At 37.8% G+C, this 23,190-nt stretch overlaps 3 protein-coding genes across 3 annotated transcripts; all 3 read left to right on the top strand.

Moving 5' to 3' along the window:
• The first annotated feature begins 3,922 nt into the window (after nucleotides 1-3,922).
• Nucleotides 3,923-6,331, top strand: LOC119835476 (catalase-like). Its single transcript, XM_038360315.1, has 2 exons — nucleotides 3,923-4,177; nucleotides 4,716-6,331. Exons 1-2 carry the CDS (start codon nucleotides 4,121-4,123, stop codon nucleotides 6,180-6,182), a joined length of 1,524 nt encoding a protein of 507 aa, XP_038216243.1. The 5' UTR covers nucleotides 3,923-4,120; the 3' UTR covers nucleotides 6,183-6,331.
• Nucleotides 6,332-10,944: 4,613 nt separating this feature from the next.
• LOC119835860 lies at nucleotides 10,945-11,630 on the top strand. The gene has a single exon (XM_038360913.1). The coding sequence runs from the start codon at nucleotides 10,998-11,000 to the stop codon at nucleotides 11,628-11,630; it is 633 nt and encodes a 210-aa protein (XP_038216841.1). The 5' UTR covers nucleotides 10,945-10,997.
• Nucleotides 11,631-14,574: 2,944 nt separating this feature from the next.
• Nucleotides 14,575-22,405, top strand: LOC119835899 (venom carboxylesterase-6-like). The gene is made up of 9 exons (XM_038361005.1): nucleotides 14,575-15,076; nucleotides 17,324-17,609; nucleotides 18,652-18,846; nucleotides 19,141-19,337; nucleotides 19,544-19,706; nucleotides 20,284-20,456; nucleotides 21,205-21,352; nucleotides 21,636-21,762; nucleotides 21,940-22,405. The coding sequence occupies exons 1-9, from the start codon at nucleotides 14,879-14,881 to the stop codon at nucleotides 22,139-22,141; spliced, it is 1,689 nt and encodes a 562-aa protein (XP_038216933.1). The 5' UTR covers nucleotides 14,575-14,878; the 3' UTR covers nucleotides 22,142-22,405.
• Nucleotides 22,406-23,190: the final 785 nt, after the last annotated feature.

Below are 23,190 nucleotides of genomic sequence, written 5' to 3'. Positions count from 1 at the left end.
TAAAAAAATATCTTAACACACTGCCTCTGAATGCGGTCCGACCTCTACGGTCAACTTATTTCTAGAAATTTCACATTGAAGTGGCGAATAAAGTCTTAGAAACAGTCAAAGTTTTAAAAATCATTTAAATCCAACCGCCTTCAGGATATTTCATATCATGTTTGCATAGACATTCCTAAAAAAAGTCTATTATGTCTTTTATATGTTATTCTTTAATCCTTGAATAAATAGGAGATCTCTGAATTTCATAGGTATAGAATATGTGAGCGAAGCCGGGCTGAACCGCTAAAAGATTAGAAATACGCTTAATGCCTCATTTTATTAATATAATAGGACGAAGATGTTACGAACAAATAATAATGTTTTTTACAATCAAGATGTCAAGGCTATCGCTAATGACGTGCGCTAATGTGTCCACGCCATGCACCGGCACCTACCTCCCACCAACCTCACGGGCCCCGGCCAGCACCCTGCACTAATCACATATAGCACAAGGAGTCTATTACCGCGAATCACAATGGTTGATGATACTAATTATAAGTAGGTATTTAAGTAATCCATTGTCTAAAGACGTCTCAACATTATTCTCAACTGATTAGACTAGCGGAAATAAATTATAAATCTAAAATGCCACGTTACTATATTGTTTAATATGTTCTACTATCTACTTATAGACGCCTCACGTATGTGGTTCGATCGTCAGGATCAGGATAAAAATATTTCTAGAATGTTTTAGAATGTTATTACGGGAGTACACCTCGGTAATCTTAAATATTCTATTAGAGAGCTTGTAAAGTTTGTATAATAGATTGCTTATGTATTTGTGTTATGTGTAACCCACAAGATTATCCATATAATATTACTTATGTGTAGATACAAGATTGAAATTGTGTTCCAGTTACATAGAACGTCTATAATGTAAAACATTACTTAAAGTAGCACAACAACGACATTAATCACAGGTATTGTCTTATCTACAGTTCATATGGCAGTACGAAAACATCTAATTATTCAAAATTAGTATTATTCGAGTACATCTAATATATAAAATTCTCGTGTCACAGTTTTCCTTGCCATACTCCTCCGAAGCGGCTTGACCGATTTTGATGAAATTTTTTGTGCTGATCCGGTATCTATGAGAGAAAGGCAGAACAGCGTTTGACGGGTGCAGCTAGTATGTATGTAATCCTACTAATATTATAAACGTGAAAGTTTGTAAGTATGGATGTATGGATGTTTGTTACTCTTTCACGCAAAAACTAATGAACCGATTGCAATGAAATTTGGTACGTAGATAGCTGGACAACTGGAATAACATATAGGCAACTTTTTATCCCGATATTCCTACGCGATACGGACTTACGCGGGTGAAACCGCGGGGCGCAGCTAGTGTTACTATAAAAGTCCGCAATGCGTCCGCAGTTAGAATAGTGTTGTGTTATTGTTGTGTTTTAGAATTTATACAAAAGGATGAGTCATTTATAGTGTATTGGGATTAGGAAATTCATTTTGTGTTCATACCTCCTCCTTGTACAACGGTTAACGCCCGAGCGTAGAATTTCGGGTTCGATTCCCGGTGGGGACGCACAAAAAGATAATGTCTCGGTCTGGCAGGACACAGGCTCTGGCTCAGGCTCAGGCTGATCAACTACTTGTCCATAAAGAACATCGATCAGTAAAACAGATGAATATCATCTGCCCCATACCCCACTTGGGAACACGGGACCTCGGGATATATATCGCCTGGACAGTTATTGAAACGGATGATTGAGATAGACGGCATAAGCAAGTAATTAAAGCATCTGCCTAAAAGAAAAGTCGAAGAGATTGGTTTCCGATACTTTAGTGTATTCTGTGTAACGTAGCGTATAATGGTTATTTGAATGATGACATAGGCTGCTTGTCACAGCTCACAGCGAAGCGATATGTTTGTTGAGGACGTTAGCGGTTAGGGCGCCGGGAGGTTAGCGAGTCGGCGCTCGTTAGCGGCCATTTAGCAGCTCAAGTGCGGATTATTTGTATTTCACAACTTCCTACTTTATTGCGTATTCGATTAAGTTATACTTCATAGGTAGTTCATCAGTATTGGGAGCGTTACGTATGGTTAATTATAATACATCTCTAACTATCAAAGATATCTATAAATAATCCTTCTACTACCTACATATACCGATCTACGTTAATAATGATTGCTCCTGCTATCACGGACAATAAAACCATGGGCACCTCCTATGGCTCCCTGACCAATAAAAAATAAACTCTATTATAATGAGCACTTTCACTTTAGTCTAAGTGCCCGTATAAAACCGACCTTCACCTATCTGATAACCAGACGGTCTTTTTTAAATAAAACATTTTGTTATTTATAAACACGCTTATGATAATATGCCTATAGAAAAGTGTTTATGGCAATTTTTTATTAAATCAATTTTAATTAATTTTATTGACTCTACGAACGAACGTAAGTTTATACCAAGCCAAGGAAAGTAAGAAAGAATGAAAAAACATTTATTTGATAGACATGACATCATACAAAACTTAAAAAAAAAAATACAGTACATCTACATAAGTGGAATAATTTTGAATACATATTAAACTTTACAGCTCAACTGATTTTAGCGGAATGTAAATGAGAGTTTAAAATTATCTACGACTAGCCGCTCGCCTCGGCTTCGCCCATGGAACGTATGCTTAGTTATTTATGTGTGTGGTGATAGACTTTTTGAAATCGGCCCCGTGGTTTTAGCGTGAAAATGTTACAAACATACATAAATACAAAAGTTTCCTCTTTATAAAATTAGTGTAGACAAATTCGAGATGATTACCCAATAATAAAATACTTTCGATTATTTCACGCGTAGTACGTATGTTGTCCATTGCATTCTACTGCAACTACGCCAACTAGTGCGTGCAGCACTCGACTATGAATATCTGAAGTGACGCATCCTTTTTCATACTCAAATAAAATTGAACGTAGTAACCCTTTAAGACGAATGCAGATAGCATTAAAAATTGTCATAAATAACCAAAATTTTTCATAAATATTTTTAAGGTTAATATGTAAAAAAAAGTTGCAGCTCTTTTGAATGATATGTTTGATTTCGATATCCGCCGCCTGCGGTATCTTAATGAATCGATTCGCACTTTCTGGTGTCCATCTTTTTACGCCGAAGGCTGGGCCAAACCGACAGACGAAAATGCTAAATATTTAATAATGCTATATATACTTAATTATGCAAATATTATATTATATTATAATATACATATTATAAAGTCACAGTTATACAACATCTCGTTAGCGCAAAATGTCTATATAATTTTTTAACGAAGTTAAGTTTTTTTTTTAGTTGAATTTTATAACAATAATATAACATTTTATCAAAATCTGCCGAATAGTTTTTACCTGATTGACGATCATACAGATAGAAAAAACAGTGCAGTATTCTTTAAAAATATTCAATATGCAGATATGGTCTGGTTACTATTTTATTACATTAATAGATTACATGATAAAAATTGAAAAAAATAAATGAAGTACATACAATTTATATTCTATATATAGAAAGTTGGAATGTAATGTGGAAGGTGGGTAATGAAAGTGAGGAATATCTAAGAGACATGTCAACTTTTTCTATAAAGATTCCTTAATTTTGAACAGAGTAGATCTACTCAATGAATTTGACGTTTCTGACAGTGACAGTTTTTTCAAGGAACACAGGTAAACCAGTTTGAAAACAATGAAGTTATTTCGTCAGAATCGTGATATTAGTGAATGTTCGCAAATATAATTCGAATTTTAAAATGCACAAGTTTCTTAATTGTTTTTAGATTTTACTTTATATTTAGTATCTACTTATTTTTTTATAATTTTTATATGTTCTATTTCGGTCGATTTACAAAAAAAAACTGCGATTATAACAACAATAAATGTGTTATCATACGTGTGTAATTATTCGTATGCGAATCTACATTGCCTACAAAGTGCTCGTGTGATAGTTGTTTATCATAGCCGACTCTATATAAAGGGGTTGGCGGAGCGAAGAAGCAGTATTTGTGACACGGTACGCGTCCAGTGCGTCGCTCCGTCGCTTGTTATCCGGTGTCTTAAAACCTCTATAAAATGGCTGCGAGAGACCCCGCCTCTGACCAACTTGTCAACTTCAAGAAATCCGTTAAGGTAAATAGATTTTCTTATTGTAAACCTTGATCTTCTAATCGAGATATGCTAGCCTTGAGCAACTGGTCTAACTGTTACTGGTAATCTAATGTGGATATAATTATTGCGAAATATTGATCTCTTCAATGAAATTTGAAAACCCCTGATTTGTTTTGTTCACAAGAACTTTTCTACTAAGTAAAATCTACTTGAATTCTTTATCTTTCCTTAATACACTTTATTGATATATTATTATCAAAGTGAACTTTGCCCTGCATTATCTGAGTTTTGCACTAATTGTTGGTGTCAACATTTATTTTAACCAAAAGTCATTAAGTCAAAAGTCTAATTCATGAAGTTTTACTTATTTTCATATTACTATGCTAATTAAATAATTGTATTTAAATTAGCTTAATGCTAATGTAAATGATGATGAAGCAAATGCTATGCGAATCACTGTACTGTAATTTATTTTAAATAATATAAAATTACTATACATTGAACTTGACCTTTAACAGCATTCTTATATTTATGAAGTAATTTTACTTTTTTCTTTCAGGATTCACCCAGCTATATCACTACTAAGTTTGGTACACCTGTAGGTGTGAAAACAGGAATCTTAACCGTTGGAAAGAATGGCCCTGCTCTGCTCCAAGATGCTAATTTCCTTGATGAAATATCATCCTTTGACAGAGAGAGAATTCCAGAGAGAGTTGTACATGCAAAGGGAGCCGGTGCATTTGGGTACTTTGAGGTAACTCATGATATCACTAAATACTGTGCCGCAAAAGTGTTTGAAAATGTTGGCAAGAAAACACCGATTGCTGTGCGTTTCTCAACTGTCGGTGGAGAGAGTGGTTCCGCTGACACCGTGAGGGACCCCAGAGGTTTTGCTGTCAAGTTCTACACAGATGATGGTATTTGGGACATTGTTGGAAACAATACACCAATTTTCTTCATTAGAGACCCAACCTTGTTTCCGAGCTTTATCCATACCCAGAAGAGGAACCCAGCAACACATTTGAAGGATGCCGACATGTTCTGGGACTTCATGACTCTGAGACCTGAAACCATGCATCAATTGATATATCTGTTTGGTGACCGTGGAATTCCTGATGGCTACAGATTTATGAATGGTTATGGGTCCCATACATTCAAGATGATCAATGCGCAAGGAGTTCCACACTATGTGAAATTCCATTACAAGACTAACCAAGGTATCAAAAACCTGTCAGTGGACAAGGCAGCCGAGCTAGCCTCCTCGGATCCAGACTATTCCATTAGAGACCTATACAACGCAATCGCGAAAGGAGATTTCCCAACATGGACATTATACATCCAAGTCATGACCATGGCTCAGGCGGAGAGCTGCAAGTTTAATCCATTCGATTTAACCAAAATTTGGCCTCACGGCGACTACCCTCTCATTCCCGTCGGCAAATTGGTTCTGGACAGAAACCCCAAGAACTATTTCGCGGAGGTGGAGCAGATCGCTTTCAGCCCGTCGAACCTGGTGCCCGGAATCGAACCGTCGCCCGACAAGATGCTGCAGGGACGCCTGTTCGCGTACAGCGACACGCACCGCCATCGGCTCGGCGCCAACTACCTGCAGATCCCTGTGAACTGCCCGTTCCGCGTGACCGTGGCCAACTACCAGCGCGACGGGCCGCAGACCATGACGCACCAGGACGGCAGCCCCAACTACTTCCCGAACTCGTTTTCGGGCCCGCAGGAGTGCCCGCGCGCGGCGCGCCTGCAGCCGCGCTACCAGCTGGCCGGCGACGTGGACCGCTACGACAGCGGGCAGAGCGAGGAGAACTTCGCGCAGGCCACGGCGCTGTACACGCGCGTGTTCGACGAGGCGGAGCGCGAGCGCTGCGTGCGCTACATGGCGGCCAACCTCAAGGACGCGGCCGGCTTCATCCAGGAGCGCGCCGTGAAGCTGCTGGCGCAGGTGCACCCCGAGCTGGGCAGCAAGGTGGCCGCCGCCCTCGCGCCCTACAAGAAGTACCACGCCAACCTCTAAACGCCACTGCCGCCACGCTACTGGGATTCATTTGGGTGCTATCTACACGACTAGCTATAAGTTTTAGATTTTTAATCAAGCCTTTTGGGAGCACAGGTACAAAAAATAAGACTTAAGAAATAATGGATTAAAATATTTTTTTTATCATACATTTTGTCTCATTTTGCACTGAATTAAAGCCTCGAACTTTGCGAATTCATATGCACATATAAAGTGATAGTTTGTTTGTATGAGAATAAACTGCCTTAAAGAAGAAATGGATTGTTAATGTCAAGTATAAGTCAATAATCAACATATATAATATGTAATATAATAATGCTTTTTAAACTCATGTTATAAAGAGGAAATATTTGTTCTTTTCCTTCTATGTAATGCTTTCGCATTAAAACTACTGGAACGACTTCCAAACTTCGTTTCCATTAGAAAGCTGCGTCTTGACTTGGTGACAAAGAAGTATAATATAATATCATATCCGTACGTATTTTAAGGAAACAAGGCAGTTTCGTAGCTTACCAGAAAACACATTAGCTAGAAAAATAATATTATTATAAAATTACTTTTGCTATTTGTTTTACCGACGCTCGAAACCATGGGACACACCTGTAACTACTTATTCGTAGCCTTTAAGGCCTCCTATCGGTAACAAAAAACAATACATATATAGACTATTATATTACCTATATGAAAAGCCGTATTTTAATCTAACAATGCATTCTCACCGTATTCATAACATACATAATATATACAAAGTTTGATAGAACAAAAGTAGTTCCATATAAAAATCCCATTTTTTTATTTCGGAGCAAGCAAGGAAGCAGGTGGGCCACCTATGTTTAAACTGTTAACGTGTTGTTGATTACAGAGTTGAGTGATTGTGAGTTAAGTGGCGTATCGAATTACATTATAATATTATCGTATCTACTTTTTATTTTAGCTTTGATTACAAAAATACAAATTCTTAATACCAATACGAGCTTAAATAATAGCATAAAATATAATTTATCTACCAAATAAAGCAATATTACGTATGTATGTGTAATATTCTCTTATTTATATCTTTTGATAATGGCTGGTAATTGGTTATGATATCGCAGCTAGTATATGAAGCAGCACACTAACAGACAAATTGACACAATATTTTTTTTGGATTTGTGCCTCTGTTTTAAAACCCCCTTAAATATATTTTTTAAATGTATTCAATGAACAGATACGGTATTTTTTACTGTTTTATTATAAGTCAAGATTATTTTATGTGAATTCTATGATAAAATGAATGTATAGTGATAAGATAAAATCGAATATTTGTTCGATGATTTATCATTTTAATTAAATTACGATTAAACGTTATTAGTCCTTTACTACTTTGAATCGCATCTGTATAAAAAATGGTAGCTAGAGTGCAGGAGCGCGTCCCAAACGAGAGTAGCCACAAGAGAAATAGATTATATGCACTAAAATCTTAGAATTTTTAATTTTGTTCCTCAAACAACGTTTCGGATCACAGCTATAAATCCTTACTTCTACACTAACAACATAAATCTGAATGATCTTGTTTATTTGAACGCACTAACGTTAGTAACTACTGGACTTATTGTAAAAAATCGTTCACCATTGGATGAACGAGTGAAACCGGGGCGGACCGCTCGTGTAGTATACAAGATCCCTGGAAAGGTCTCTGGAACAGCCTGGCTGGTCGGGCGGTCGTAGCCGATCGCGTCGCACGGCACCGGACACGACAGGCCGACCTCGCCTCGCCTTCTACTAATGCTCTAGCCTCAATGGCCTAGGGCCTAGGCTTTCTCGCGACTCGCGCTAACACATGCTCCGCACTCTATATGGAGCAGGTCAATGCTAAATCGACCAAGTACATTTTACTGCGACGAACGATTGAATAGGTAAGACTAAATTATTATTTAACCATGCGAGTCACGATTGTTAAATTGTCGAAGTGTTAAATTAATAATGAGTATTATACTATACTATATATGACTTATTATTTTGGGTATTATTGGCGAGAGGCCGCGCTGTAGGGATGAAGCAGTGTACATGTAGACCTATCTTCCGACCCGCAGATTCGCTCGCGCAGACGACAACATTTTGTACTTTATGTACTTTATATACGTTTATTTTCAAGTTTGGCATTTTTTAGGACTACAGCGACAATATACTACTCTATCTATTTCGTCAAGTATTTATTTAGCAAAAAACCTATTTCGAATGACCTCTTATTTAATTACATGTATTGATAATTACCCCTAATAAAACGTACCCTACATGTTGAAAATAAATTTGGTCTATCATCATTCAAAATTTTTACAAAATCTGCACAGGGGTTTTCATTGGTGAATGACGCACGTTTTGAGGTCTACGACTATAATCACTCTTTTTAAAAAATTTGAAATGTTGTGGTTACTGTTTTATCATATGAAGATATTGTAGATATACCAGTAAAAAAGTTATACCTAGTAAATAGTTAGAGTCAAGGTCAAGGTCTTGCAGCTTACGGCATGAATGGCCAACACGCCAAACTTCAAATGACACGACATAATGTTCTTTACGCATAATATAAAGCTAAAGGGTTTGTTTGTTTATATGAACGTTTGACCGCTAGTAACTTATAACTAAACTTTAGTGAAAACGAAGCAGTTCCAAGTAAATATATCGATGTTTGCTAAGACAATTGACAGTTATTATATACAATGTGTTTGATATTATTGTTATTTGAGTAGGATAAACTTTACTTAAATTACAAGGACATATCAAATTTATTCTTATGACTTACTAGACGCTCGTCTGGGTTTCGCCTGGATATCAAGGTTCCTGTTTTATCCTAAGGGAGCCTTTAATCGGGATAAAAAGCATCCTATCACGCAAGTCAACTCATAATCTGTCTATATACCAAATTTCATGAAAATCTGTTAAGTAGTTTCAGTGTGATTGATTGACAAACATAAAAAAAAATAACTTTCACATTTATAATATTAGTGTGATTGTATCTTTTTGTTGTAATCTTTACTAATGCTACTATCTTTATAATGATTATGGCATTGGTATCAATTCTTTTGAGATGCAGGTAGAGAACGCTAAACTCTTTGTTAATAGCAATCGCAAGTTACGATGTGGTATCAACCCAACTGCTGTATGTATGCACGGACCAATAATACCAACAGGCGTTAAAAATTGCAGAATACGATAAATTACTATAGCAATAAAAAAGTTTATATTGAGAGAATTATTTTGTGAATACATTTAGGTTCAAATAATAATAAAGACCAAGGTCCCAATCAGCACCTGTTTCACCATAAATAAAACATTATTTGTGCCTATCGAAACACTTTATTACATAACCTGTGACTTCGATTAAAATAATAAGTACTTAGAAGTCGAAGCCTGTGACTTCTCGTCAAAGATTAATATATTATACGTACACAACATTTGCTCTAACAATTTTTTAGGAATGCAGATTTATTAAATCGAATTTAACATTTACCAAACATTCATCAGTGTTGTGTTCTGAAATTATTTTTAATACAACCTCAGCAGATTGATATTTTATACAATATGATAGTAAAGGTTTATAGATCCTCCTTGCTTTCAACTGTACCTGTATGTATTTCGTACACATAGAAATAAGTTTAAATGGGACCTGCATAAGGTGGGAATATTGATTTAATGTATTCTTATTTTCGAAAATACGTTGTTTGACAAGCGAATAAGTAAAATTTATGGCATAGACTCTAATGTTTTATTTTATAAAATAGCAAAAGAATGCAGATCGATTCTTGGGACGTGACTGTTTTATATTTAGTTCTTCCATAACGATTTCATTCTGTAACAGAAGCTTAACCAATAGATTAGCCTGAAGAATTTAACCAAGGAGTATGGTTTATAAATGAACTTCAACTTAAGTCATCATCTGTGGATGTCAAATGTTAGATGGTCCGATTGTTTACAATTTCAATGTCTGAATCGTATACCTTTAAACGAGCAATTCTTGTATATATATATATATATATATAATTGGAATCTCGGAATCGGCTCCAACGATTTTCATGAAATTTAGTATATAGGAGGTTTCGGGGGCGATAAATCGATCTAGCTAGGAATTTTTTTTTAGAAAATGTAATATTCGTGTTTTATTCGTGATTCTTTCTGACATCTAATGGCGAATAATAATAATGCTATAAATGCGAAAGTTTGTGTAGGCACTTTTTATACCGATATTCCTACGGGATACGGACTTACGCGGTTTCGACCGCGGGTCACAGCTAGTATAATATAATGTTATGTTACAATTTTTTTTAGCAGTTTTAAATATTTGTTACGAATGTGACGATATGATTACAATTTCAATTAATTTATTATAATTTAAAAGTTTACTTGGAATAATATTACTTCACTTTATTTTCAAGTGCTTCTAAATATTAAATTCATGGTTTTAAAATTTTTGTATTCCATTCTCGTTTTATAGATTTTGACTAGCTAGATATGAAAATTTAAGTTTGGCTAACCATCAAGCTAGTTTTGGTGAAGGAGAAGGGTACTTAAATATGTATATTTAATGAATTTCATATTATATTTAATTATTACTCACCCCGTCTCATTAAACTCCATTCAGACGTTCTTGAGTGAGAGAGTGGTGTAAGTGACACGACATTTTTCTATATAAAGATAGTATTAAATAAATGGAATTAGTATATTACGCATTAACTTATATATTATGATGAAAATTTATGTTTGAAGTAGCAATTTATAGATATTATACAATAAACATAGTCTATTTACGTGTATAGTGTTTGCTTTTGCTTTTGTAGAATGTTTTGTCAGCGTTGTCAGCATTCGTTACGTAACTGCGAGGGCATCAAATGTAGCAGTTGCGATGCGAAGTTCCACCCACGCTGCAGCGGTGCCAGCGAGCAGCAGCTGGAGCTGGAAGGCGGCGACCGGCGCCGCGCCTGGCGCTGCGCCGCGTGCAAGCAGTCCCCCGGTCATGCGCACTTATCGTTTCCCAACCTCAGCGCGCTCCTCGCCGCTCTGAACAACATTGCCGACAAATTCGAGTTGGTGAATAAGATACAATTGCCAAAATTAAACAACGACTTGTCTCAAATGAAATTAATAACGGAAAAAATCGTAAAACAAAACGAGCAGATATTACATAAGTTTGAGGAATTGCGCAAGCGGCAGGCTGAGGTTCGAAGTTCGCATCGCGGACACAGGCGGCGGGACGTGACCCTGTCTCCTCGCAGGGCGGAGGGCAAGGGGCCGACGAGCGTGAGCGCGGCTGGTTCGGCGGACGCGGAGGGCGCGGGGGGCGCGGGGGGAGGGGTGGGTGCGAGCGAGCTGCGCGCGCGCTACCGGACGCGCCGGCGAGCCTACCCCCTCCACAACATGTTTCTTATGCTCAACCGCTCGCTGTACACCACCAGGCGAAAAGCGAAGCGGTGACGCAGATACCGCTTCTCATTTCTTTCGATTAAACGGAAATCCCTTTGCACTGTTTTTATTTTAATCCGGCAGACTGTTACAATTAAAATATGATGAAATATAAGTCTATATTTATGCCTTAATGTCATAGCTATACCATAAATTGGTAACGTTTGAAATAAGTATTCACAAGAGCATACGTTCTAGTACTATCAGTTTAGTCATACAAGGTTCCAATAATATTTCGCATCCAGCTGAAAGTTAGCAGGATTGTTCAAAACACCATCATATTTGTGTTACCTAATTAAAAAGTCCTCATCGATAATGTTGACACATGTAAAGATATACGAACAAGTGTATGAATATAATACAGTAGCGATGGGTCTTATTATATAAAGATTTAAATTGTAGTAGGTAACGTATAGAAGTTAATTAAAATCTATTATTTCAAGATTTATGCTCAAAATTTACCGTTAATATTAAAGTACCTATGTTTGAGGCAGTTTGCGTTATTGGAAAGGGACGAATATTATTCAAACTCAAACTAAAACAAACTCAAACATTAATTTTTTACTGTATTACGACATTAGTCGCCAACTCATGTAGCTACCGTACCGATCCTCGGATTTCTAGGATAAAGCCTATCCTTATTCCTCTCTCAGATCTAAAACTATCATTGTAATAAATTTCATCAAAATCATATATGTACTCGTCTAGCGGCCATTGTGTGGAGTCCCAGACTCTCCACATATAACCGTTAAACAGATAAATTCTTTATGAATTGCAAAATGATTTATGTTCATTCATCTCATCATTTATATTAGGATGGCATGATTTGATTATTAGTATGTATCGCACTACACAGCACGACGGGCCAGCAACTGAATTCCTCACCAGAGTCCTTCCGAATATGATGATTGAGTTAATGCTTCTGAAATTTTAATGGGGAACAAGAGTATTAGTATTAGTGAATTGGTTGCACTAGATCCCGTGTTGACGTCACGCTTTATTGAGAAATTTAATTGCCCCCAGAGCCATGTTGTTATCCGATGAGTTGCTTAGAAAAGATAATACATTTATAGCATGTTTTGGAGATGAGAGTTACAATCGAGCGAGGCGCGATAGATTAAAGAATCTAATATAATTGTAATGTTCATTGTGTTTTCCTGCAGTAGCCAAGTCAAATATTTTTAATATTAGCAACATAATAACTAATGTAATAATCTAGTGAGGTTGTTTTTGATGGCATCTCACTTCTTTTTTAAAAGGTATTTTCATTACATAATACGAGAGAGAATCTGAACAACTTTTATTTAGGAACATAAGCCCAATTTGTATGTAAAGACATTTTTTTTCATAATTCAACATATTTTCCTATAGAAATGTTGTTCAGTTTCATGGGCTAAACACAACCTTACCCACCCTATACCACCTTTCGTTATGCCTCATATAGTAGGTACCTATCTACACCTATTATTTTCTTCTAACGATCCGCCCCGGCTTGGCCCGTGGTACATATATAGCCTTCCTGCCTTAACACTGAACGAATTTTACAAACCGGACCAGTAGTTCCTGAGATTAGTGCGTTCAAACAAACAAACAAATAAACTCTTCAGCTTTATAATATTAGTATAGATTATACAGTGATAATGATTCATTAACTGCAAATGTAACCTTGTTATTCTATACATTTATATGAGATTACGAAGATGTCTAGTTGGTGTATTTAGAAAACTGGACCGAAATTACAGCATGCTTAGGTTTTCCCATGATTCTCTATTTGTATTCTAAATTTAAAGTTTCGGCGAGTTAGTGAGTAAGAAAATTCAGAAACTTTAACAAGTTGTCATTTTGAAACAACTGGTTCAAATTGACTGAAATTTTAAATATACCGTGTTTATACAATGCTTGATTAGTTAATTCACGATTCTTGTTTTATCCACAACGAAATCATACGAGAGGTCGAAAATCGTCTGAATTGCTTGGAGAAAAGGATAGTACGGCCGTGTCGATTTTATTTCTCGACTTGTGGGGGCTCTGCCGTGTCCCCAGATACATATTGTTGGAGTTTTTGTGTTTCGAACTTGCCACATTCCGATAATTATCATTGATTATATTAGGAGTTGTGTTTAGTAGCCAGGTTGCAATACGTCCCAAATCTGCAGTCTTATGTCGTAACGTACTGTAGATAATATGTACATTCACGTAGATTTTTTTGGCAAGTGTTTTACCAAGTGAGAAGAAACACCGAATGAATCGAACGTCAATAATGTTAGAATTGTAGCATACTTCAAAAGCAGATACCAGTGGCAGTGGCCAAGGTCGCGGGCGTGACGATTGACAACATCGCGCCGATGATTTGACCTTGCTTTTTACGTATTCAGAACAATTAAGGCGGGCATCTTTTTATCAACGCGATTAGAAATGTAAAATGTTAGCTTTTGCCATTCTATTGATTACTTCTTTACAGATTTCATATCAATAATAATTGAATACCTAATAGGTACAGGTAAACATAAATACTTGAACTAATGTGTAATGTATAAAAGCCAATAATACATTTGCCATACCTGTTTCAGTAGATTTGCGACTATGTACGTTAAAAACGAAAAAAGAAAGAATAAGCGAATATACAGTAAGTTACATAGTATTTCCTTTTTAGTGTAAAAACAGGTTATTGAAAAGCGAAGTGACGAGCGTGCTAGGTTGACTGTGAACCACCAGAAAAAGCTATGACTAAGGGGCATTGGACAAACTACTTTCGCCTAATTATTGCAGGCAAAACCGTTTTTGACCGGTAATGAATGTAACAAAGATTACCACTACCACGCGCATTAGTGCTCAGCAAACCTTCACAATCAAATTAAATCTCTTAGAAACTAGATCCGCAACAAAACGGACACTCGTTTGCTACTCAACAAATCAATAACTAATCTAAACTACAAAAATATCAAACTCAACAAAACGAACGTAATGTAACCAACAAATGCTACTACAAAAATGCTCTTGAAGTGGTCGTGTAGATTCTGCCAGCATGCAGCAGCCGGCGCAGGGCGAACCTCGCAGGTCGCAGGTCGCAGAAGCCGCAAGGAACAACAAGCGCACAGAGCAACGTGCCCGCAATCCTAGAGCCGTTTTTGCCTTACATTAGTTTAACCGAAACGCGGAAAAAATCTATTATATCACGAGCGTATTTAACCGAGTGCTTTGCAGCGCTCGCGTTATTATTTGTGAGCGTTAGAGGTGGCAACCGGCACGTCGAAAATATTATGTGGTCTCCGGTTAGCTTGGTGCTTCTGTTTGTGCTGGCGGTGTGCACGAGCGGCGAGGAGGCCGCGCGGCCCGAGGTGCGCACGCCGCTGGGCCCGCTGCGGGGTTTCCACATGAGCACGCGCCGAGGGCGGCGCATCTCCGCCTTCACTGGCGTTCCCTACGCAGAGCCGCCCGTGGGAGAACTACGGTTTAAGGTATGATCTGTTGATTTTCAATCATCAAAGCGTGAAGATGTATGTGACATATATGTATTTGAGCTTTTTTATTACCTTCCATCAGAGTCTTTAATTAGTTTTAGGATGATTTCAAAACACATTTCCAAAATAAGTAGAAATGACATTTTTCTGAAGCATCGACTTCGCCTTGACTTATTTTTTACTTTTTAGAGGTTTCTTTTTTTTTAAATAATTTAAAAGTGGCGAAACATTACGTAAAAATGATGAATATCTTCTATATTGCTTGCCACCCAACAGATGAACAGAGAAACTCCACAAGGTTTGATCGAATAAAGCTGGGAGATGGTAAACATATTATTATGTGCCCTAGTATAAATTAGTCCTTGGCTGTAGCAATGTAATTCTTCTTCTTCCCACAGAAAACCTTATTATGGAGTAACGTTTATTTTAACAAACCTGCTCAGCAAAATCATAAACATTGTATTATTACTTATAACAGAATATCAATTTCAACAACGGAAAACTTATTTAAGCCGTATCTATTCTAACAAGTTAAAGAGTTTGTTTGTTCTAGTACGTACCATTTGCAATCTCGGAAATTTTAAAAATATTTCTCCGTGGGATATATACGTAATTCTGAGTGCTATGTGACAAACGGGAAACTTTGTAGGTATGGATGAATGTGTGGATGTTTGTTACTCTTTCACGCGAAAACAGCTCATCGCATCTGTATGAAATTTAGATTATTACTTAGTCAGGTTTAGCACGTAGGCTATCCTTACTAGCACGTTAGTATCGCCGCGGATTACCACTAGTAAGCTATATTCATATGTACCACGGGAAAATCGGGAGCAGACCGGTGAATTACATATTGCGCACCAGTAAGGTGCATAAGAACGGTTTATGGTCTCGAATGTAATAGAAAATGCCGATGATGCGCGATGCTTCATGCTACGCAAATAATATAATATATTCGATATGCAAATTGTTATAATGACCGCAATCAGACTATATGAGATGAGCTCGCTTAAGGAGAATCGAAAGCACTTAAAAGTAGCTACCATATAATAATCATAATAGAATGATAATTGGTTTGAGTAAAATCACCGGATCGAGACACGTGGAAGTGAACTGCGTCAATCAGATTTGTTTACAATTTTGTGCTGAGGATACACTAGCGCTCTACGGCGAATATTCGTGATAACACTATGAGTGTGGCCGGGTAGATCGTTGCAACGCGACGATATATATGATTAATATATAACAATAAACATTTATTTCAAAAATTATATAAGACAGTAAATTAACACACAAACACACTCACACGGTAGGATCCTTATAAGTAAATAGATATCACATAATGTTAAAACTGAATTTAGCATGTGTTTGTATGACCTCAAAAAAAAAAAAGATTACTGCCTCTGAATAAATGTTACAGCCGAGGCTGTTACGTTAGTATTCCGTCACCACAAATTTATAATTTAGAAGAGAAGTGACTGAAAGAGGAAAATCCCATATAAAATAGTGAATGGAGATAATAAATATTGAGCCCTCTCGATAATCAAGTGTACACGACACGTCATCTCATCTAACTAATGTGTACGAAGTACTAGCCTTCACTCGTACACGATGCTTTTCAGCTCGCGAACCTGTCACGAATATTCGCGCGCTAATATAGTCCCAGCGTTACAGATGCAACGGGTCGACTTACTTGATTGACATGATTCATCGAATGTAGCCTGTATTGGACAAATTTAATTATTAATAATTCGTCGTTATCGGTCTCCCAAAATCCAATATCTAATGGAGTAAAAATGTAATTACATACAATATATTATCAAGTTAATAATGAAATACATAATTAATCACTGTGCCAATTAGCTTGTGAGTAACAATTATTGTTATTTTTACCTTGTGGTATTGTGTGCAGAATGGCTTGTGATCTTAGAAAAATATATGCTAATACTTTTGATTGTCCTCTTCAGGGTTTTCTCAGAAAATCTTTTTTTTTCCTTGTAACGTTTCCCGTACCTAACATGCTCGTTGCTGACGTCATAACTGCATATTTACAATGTGTTATTGCAATTCGTTGTGTATGTCTCAGACTTAGTAAACATGACCGTCTCGATAACAACCAAGTGCATACAACGCTAGTCTTAAAGCGAACATGTTATATTCTCGAGTAGGTAGGTACATATTAACATTGTGATATATTTTCTTAAATACATTTATACCTACCTGCACTTATGGTGGTGTTTTGCGAAGGCGCCGGTGGCGGTGCGCGCATGGGGCGAACGCGTGCGCGACGCGAGCGGCGCGGCGCCGGCCTGTGTGCAGCGCAACCCCTACACGCGCGAGCGCAGCGTGCGCGGCCAGGAGGACTGCCTCTACCTCAACGTGTACACGCCGCTCGCCACCGCACGGCTGCTGCCCGTGATGGTGTGGCTGCACGGGGGCGGCTGGATGTGCGGCGACTCCTCCACCGCCATGTACGGGCCCGAGTTCCTGCTCGACCGAGAAGTGCTTCTCGTCACCCTCAACTATAGGCTCGGTATTCTAACTCTTACCTAGTTTTTAAGACGCATACATTGGCGTAACCTGTATACCGACCGTAACCGACTTCTTTAGACTCGATTTTGACCCACTTTAAATGGACAGTTTTTATTCAAACATTATAAGGGTAAGCACTGTGTAACGTTATCAGAGACAAAACTCACAAACCATAAGATGGAAAATTAAAAATTACAGCAAATCCGCGAAAGTCAAGCACTTTTGAAAAAGGTAAAATAGTTAAGGCCCCAACTAATATTGTAAAAAACCAATAGTATTTATATAAAGCTGAAGAAACAGTTTGTTTGCTTATGTTTATGTTAAGATGTGACATAGGCCATCTACGGAGGAAGCTTTTAGCTATTTATAACATCATGTACGACGTGGGTGAAACCGCGGGGCACAACTAGAAATTTAACAAGTAATACTTGATCTCCGGCCGAGTCAGTCCTGTACTTATAGCCTTGTGATATTCAATAGTCTGTCAGTTTTCACAGCCTGTCCCTACGCATCTACCCATTTGGTTCCAGATGATTGTAGATGTGGCAATAACATATTCATCTCAAGGGCTGATGCTTCCGGGTATCTTTTCCGTTTTATATATTGGCGAAGCGCCCCGGCTTTAGGGATCGCGACAATAGGCAACGGTTAAAGAATTTTTAATATCGGTGCAGCTATTCCTGAGATTAGTGTGTTTAAACAAACAAACAAAAAGTCTTTAGCTTTATAATAATTAGTAAAGATAATATGTATGTTAATTCCCAATTAAGTGTTATTTTATTTTCCCAAGAATATAAAGCTGCGGGCAACAGTTAGTAATTATAATGATGATTATATGTAATATGTACTACATAACACCTCAAATTATTATATATTAATTATGCACGCACTATTTAAACTATACATACAATTTGGATGTTTTGAACGTCTATATACCTACATATAGGGGTCCTTTAATTCATATATGAAACTTGCCCAGGATTCTATGAAAACACAAAAACCAATTAAGAAAGTTAGCAATATTGTAATATGTCACCGGGCAGGTCCGCTCGGATTCCTGTCGACGCAGGACGAAGCGTGTCCCGGCAACAATGGGCTCAAAGACCAGCAAGAAGCGCTACGCTTCATCCAGAAGACCATTCACAGCTTTGGCGGCGACAACTCGTCCGTCACCATCTTCGGCGAGAGCGCGGGCGGCGCCAGCGTGCACTTCCACATGCTGTCCGAAACCAGCGCAGGTAGGTTTGTGTTACAGACGCACTAAGCCCTGGAGGTGCGCGAATGTTTATTTGTTGACAATGCAATAAAAGCGTATTTTGGTTGAGGCTTGAGGATTAAAATAAAAATGCGTTCTTTCATGACGCTTCATTATTTGTAACTAACTTATCAAAAATCGTAGTGGAACTTAAATACATATCTAAAAATATCACAAAATTCGAAGCACATTAGTATATTACGTTTTTCGTTATTAATATATTCGTTATAGTATTTCTATTATTCGGAATAAACGGCGCCGTGTCGTTGGCCCGCAGGCTTATTCCATAAGGCGATCTCGCAGTCGGGCACGGCGCTGGTGCCGTGGGCGGAGGCGGCGCCGGGCGAGGCGCTGCGGCAGGCGTGGCGGCTGGCGCGCCTGCTGCGCTGCCCGCAGGCGCCCTCTTGGCGCATGCTTCACTGTCTGCGCTCCAGGGACAGCTATGACATCATCGCCACTGAATTCTCGTTCTACGTGAGTAAATTCATCGTCATCATAAGATATCACTCGCAATTTATAACTTAATTTTTTAAACGTTACATCAATACTGTTAAAATCATATCTTTGTATCATTATAAACACGACTTAATATACATATTAACTTAATCACTACTACTAAAAGTAATACCATTACTGATATTAATTAATAATTAATCAATGAGCATACTTTTCTCTGTCAGGAATGGGATTACGAGCCGATGACGCCGTTCAAGGCGGTGGTGGAAGGTGAGACGGGCGAAGAGGCCCCGTTCCTGCAGCGGGCCGCGCGCGCGCCCCGCGCCGCCTCCTCCGTGCCCTGGCTCACCGGCCTCAACAAGGACGAGGGCTGCTTGAAAAGTGTTTGTGAGTAGTGTATGTAACTTACATATGATAAACAATCATAAACATTATATGTGTATAATTATTAAATGTATTAAACTGAAACATACAATGCAAACACAATCTAAAATATTCTTGTGGAAATAGTTGTCATCAGTCAAAATATGCATTTACATTAAACGTTTGTTGTGTGTATAGTTTATCCCATCATATCCTTTTCCTTTAATATCTAGTAGAGTTAATTAATTTCTACATAATGTACTTAACAATAGTAATAAAAATTTGTTACATTTTACGGATAGAACTTGATTGGTTTTTGTACCGAGAGGCGAGGCGTCGCCGCGGTACAGTGGAAGCCGCACATTTGGATCCCGCTCATGATCATTTTTTTTTTTTATTCTTTAAAACAAAAACAAAAATCACAATGTTAATCAATACTACCCGTATTGACGGAAAATGTACTAAATCTTATTTCGAATGCTAGAGAAGATCGGGATGAAAATCGTGTTTCAAAGGATTTGAATCCGTAAAGAGTCTTTAATTTAATTTAGTAATCGCATAAAATGAAAATTAGCAAATAGTATGAGAACGAAATGTTCAGGGATAACGTCGAACCGCACCCTGTACGAGCAGTTCATGAGCGGGTTCGAGCGCATCGGGCCGCTCAGCCTGTACTACGAGAGCTCCCCGCTGGCGCCGCTCATCACGCGCCGCCTGCGCGAGCGCTACCTGCCCACACGCGACGAGCAGCTCAGCAAGGCGGGCATTCTGGAGGTCACACACGCTTTCCTTTTTTAAAATATGGTCTGCTGATTTATTCATTTAGTAAGCTTTGAAAAGTGTGCATACTTGTGATAGTTCGAAGATTGATATCTTTCGGGTAAATTATCGTTCTTTACCACAGTCTAACTGAAAGGTACGTGTATTGTGCTTTTTAAGGTTACGATCAATATCAATCTTTATGTTAGCAACTGACGTTTCTACATACAAATTCAAAGTCCTCTTCACTTTCTCTGTTAATACCACTACATGAGCCAAAAGCGTTTTTAAATGCCTGAAAACAGAAAGTATATGATCCACGACATATAAAAATAATATGCTTCTAGATCCTGTGTCACTTGTATAATGAGTTGAAAACATAATGCAACTTTGATACGGTAGAAATAAATCACAAAGACCCTTCTCAACATTTATTTTAATGAATTATTCTAATATTCTCAAATTGCAACAAATGATTTATTTATTTTGATTTTTGACAAAGCAACAAAATAATTTAATAGAAATTTTTATTTGTACATTCAGTACATTTTTTGCTAAATCGCACATTCATATTTTTGAGCGATGATAATATGTAGCAGTGGTGGCTCAGTGGTGAGAACCTCGGACTTAAAAAATCGAAATGCCGGGGGTTCGATATTAGGCGAGCGTGCAGGAAATAAATAAATTTCTGCGTTAAAGCAGTGAAATTCAAACAGCATCCAGAAAACACTTTGTAAATAATTGCGTTTGGTGCATACCGCAGATGTACAGTGACGCCTACTTCTCGTTCCCGCTGCGCGAGGCGGCGCGGCGCGCGGTGGCGGCGGGCTCGCGCGTGTACCTGTACGAGCTCGCTCACCGCGCCGCCAACAGCTTCTCGCAGATCTTCGGAGACCCAAATGGGGATTATGGTCAGTATCTATCTGCATGCATGCATAAAATATATTGGTGTCACAACTACCTATCTCGAGAGCATCTGTTTTGTTTCATCTTTTGATGACGAGAATAAAGGAAACACATGCATTCGCTTGCTCCTATTTACGTCGTCTTCTATGGGTGTCGATATTTGTTTCATTATTCTTATCAAATCAGGTACAAGGGTTAAGTTTAACACGTACAATGTACATATCTCTTCCCTGTTCATGTAAATTTATTAGCGTATATGTGTTGTAGCTCCCTTTGATCACATTGCAGGAGTGTGCCACGCCGACGACTTGATGCATCTTTTCCCGATACACTTCCTGTCAAAGCCGGCGTCCGCGCAGGACGAGGAGATCTCCGAACTTATGCTCACTCTTTGGACTAACTTTGCGACATCCGGGTAAGAAAAACTATACGCAGTGTTATTTCTTTGACTGAATCATAAGTTATTTGCAATTACAATTATTTTAGTTCCATTGTAAATTGTTGTCTTAATCCAATATCTTAAGCTTTGGTGTGTTAAAACAATCGATGCTCCAACATGTTTTACTATGTGTAAAAACTAAAATCCCCCCAGAGACCCGAACGGGCCAGTGTCTCTGCCGTTCGAGTGGGCGGCGGCGGGCAGCGAGCTGCAGTACCTGCGCATCGCGGCGCGGCCCGCCATGCACGCGCGCCTCGCGCACCGCGCGCGCCTCTGGGAGCGCCTGCCGCTCTGGCACACCTTCCAACGCGACGACGACGAGCCCCCGCAGCACACTCCTCGCGACGACTTGTAGCCCGCCGGCTTTGGTTGCCGGTTCCCTGCTCTGCTATTTGGTCTCAGAATTAAACATTTTACACCAAATATTGAACGATACAAACCAAAATAGACAACATCTGCTGAATGTTGTCACTTAAGTGTAAAGTACCTGGATGTTTAACTTCGTGAAGTTAGATTGTTTATAAGCGTTTTTTTCCAAGATCGTTTAGGCATTTTTAAGTGAACACGTGCATTAAGAAGACACAAAACAATATAAACAATTAGTCAAACCTCAAAGCAAACACTCATTGACTTCGTTACTTAACAACGCCATCTGCTGGAACTTTAATTAATCGCCTCAAGTCGATAAAACAGGCATATGACATTTTCTAAAAAAGATTCTTAGCTAGATCGATTTATCACCCCCAAAACTCCCTATATACTCAATTTCATGAAAATCGTTCGAGCCGATTCCGAGATCCCAATTATATATATAAATATATGTGTATATATATATATATATATATATATATATATATATATATATATATATATATATATATATATATATATATATATATATATATATATATATATATATATATATATATATATATATATATATATATATATATATATATATATATATATATAATATATATACAAGAATTGCTCGTTTAAAGGTATAAGATATGTAACATAATTTGTCAAACACACATTTCGGGCTCGGCATGGTTAGTCATCAATCGAAGGATTACAATTTCTTCTTATAATAAAAGTAAATCTATGTAGGTACAATGGGGCTGGAATAAACTTAGATATTTTTAACATAGGAGATAGGAAAAAAAAGCTGCAGTAGTTACAGGTGCAGATAAGCTTTAAACAATTGGCACTGAAAGCTTGACGGAAGTGAAGTATAATCGGTGGTTCATTCAATAATAGACTGATATAACCTAGGGCCCTTTCTCTGAGGGCCTTGGCTATCTCTCACTTTCAAAAAATGTGTTCTATAAAATATACTTAGTCTGGCCATAAATACTGTTACACTTAATTATAAAAAAATATTACATTTGAATTTCGAATCTG

This window comes from Zerene cesonia, chromosome Z (genome assembly GCF_012273895.1).
Source record: "Zerene cesonia ecotype Mississippi chromosome Z, Zerene_cesonia_1.1, whole genome shotgun sequence".
NCBI lineage: Eukaryota > Metazoa > Arthropoda > Insecta > Lepidoptera > Pieridae > Zerene > Zerene cesonia.
The sequence above is the reverse complement of the archived record's forward strand: the minus strand, read 5'-3'. Positions and strand labels throughout refer to the sequence as shown.

Bases quoted from the DNA above. Each gene is read 5' to 3' on its own strand.
- LOC119835899 (XM_038361005.1), top strand. From the start codon at position 14,879: ATGTGGTCTCCGGTTAGCTTGGTGCTTCTGTTTGTGCTGGCGGTGTGC. The intron at 18,847-19,140 runs GTAGGTTTGTGT...GTTGGCCCGCAG, and splicing joins GCTGTCCGAAACCAGCGCAG to GCTTATTCCATAAGGCGATC. The intron at 21,353-21,635 runs GTCAGTATCTAT...ATCACATTGCAG, and splicing joins AGACCCAAATGGGGATTATG to GAGTGTGCCACGCCGACGAC.
- LOC119835476 (XM_038360315.1), top strand. From the start codon at position 4,121: ATGGCTGCGAGAGACCCCGCCTCTGACCAACTTGTCAACTTCAAGAAA. The intron at 4,178-4,715 runs GTAAATAGATTT...TTTTTCTTTCAG, and splicing joins ACTTCAAGAAATCCGTTAAG to GATTCACCCAGCTATATCAC.
- LOC119835860 (XM_038360913.1), top strand. From the start codon at position 10,998: ATGTTTTGTCAGCGTTGTCAGCATTCGTTACGTAACTGCGAGGGCATC.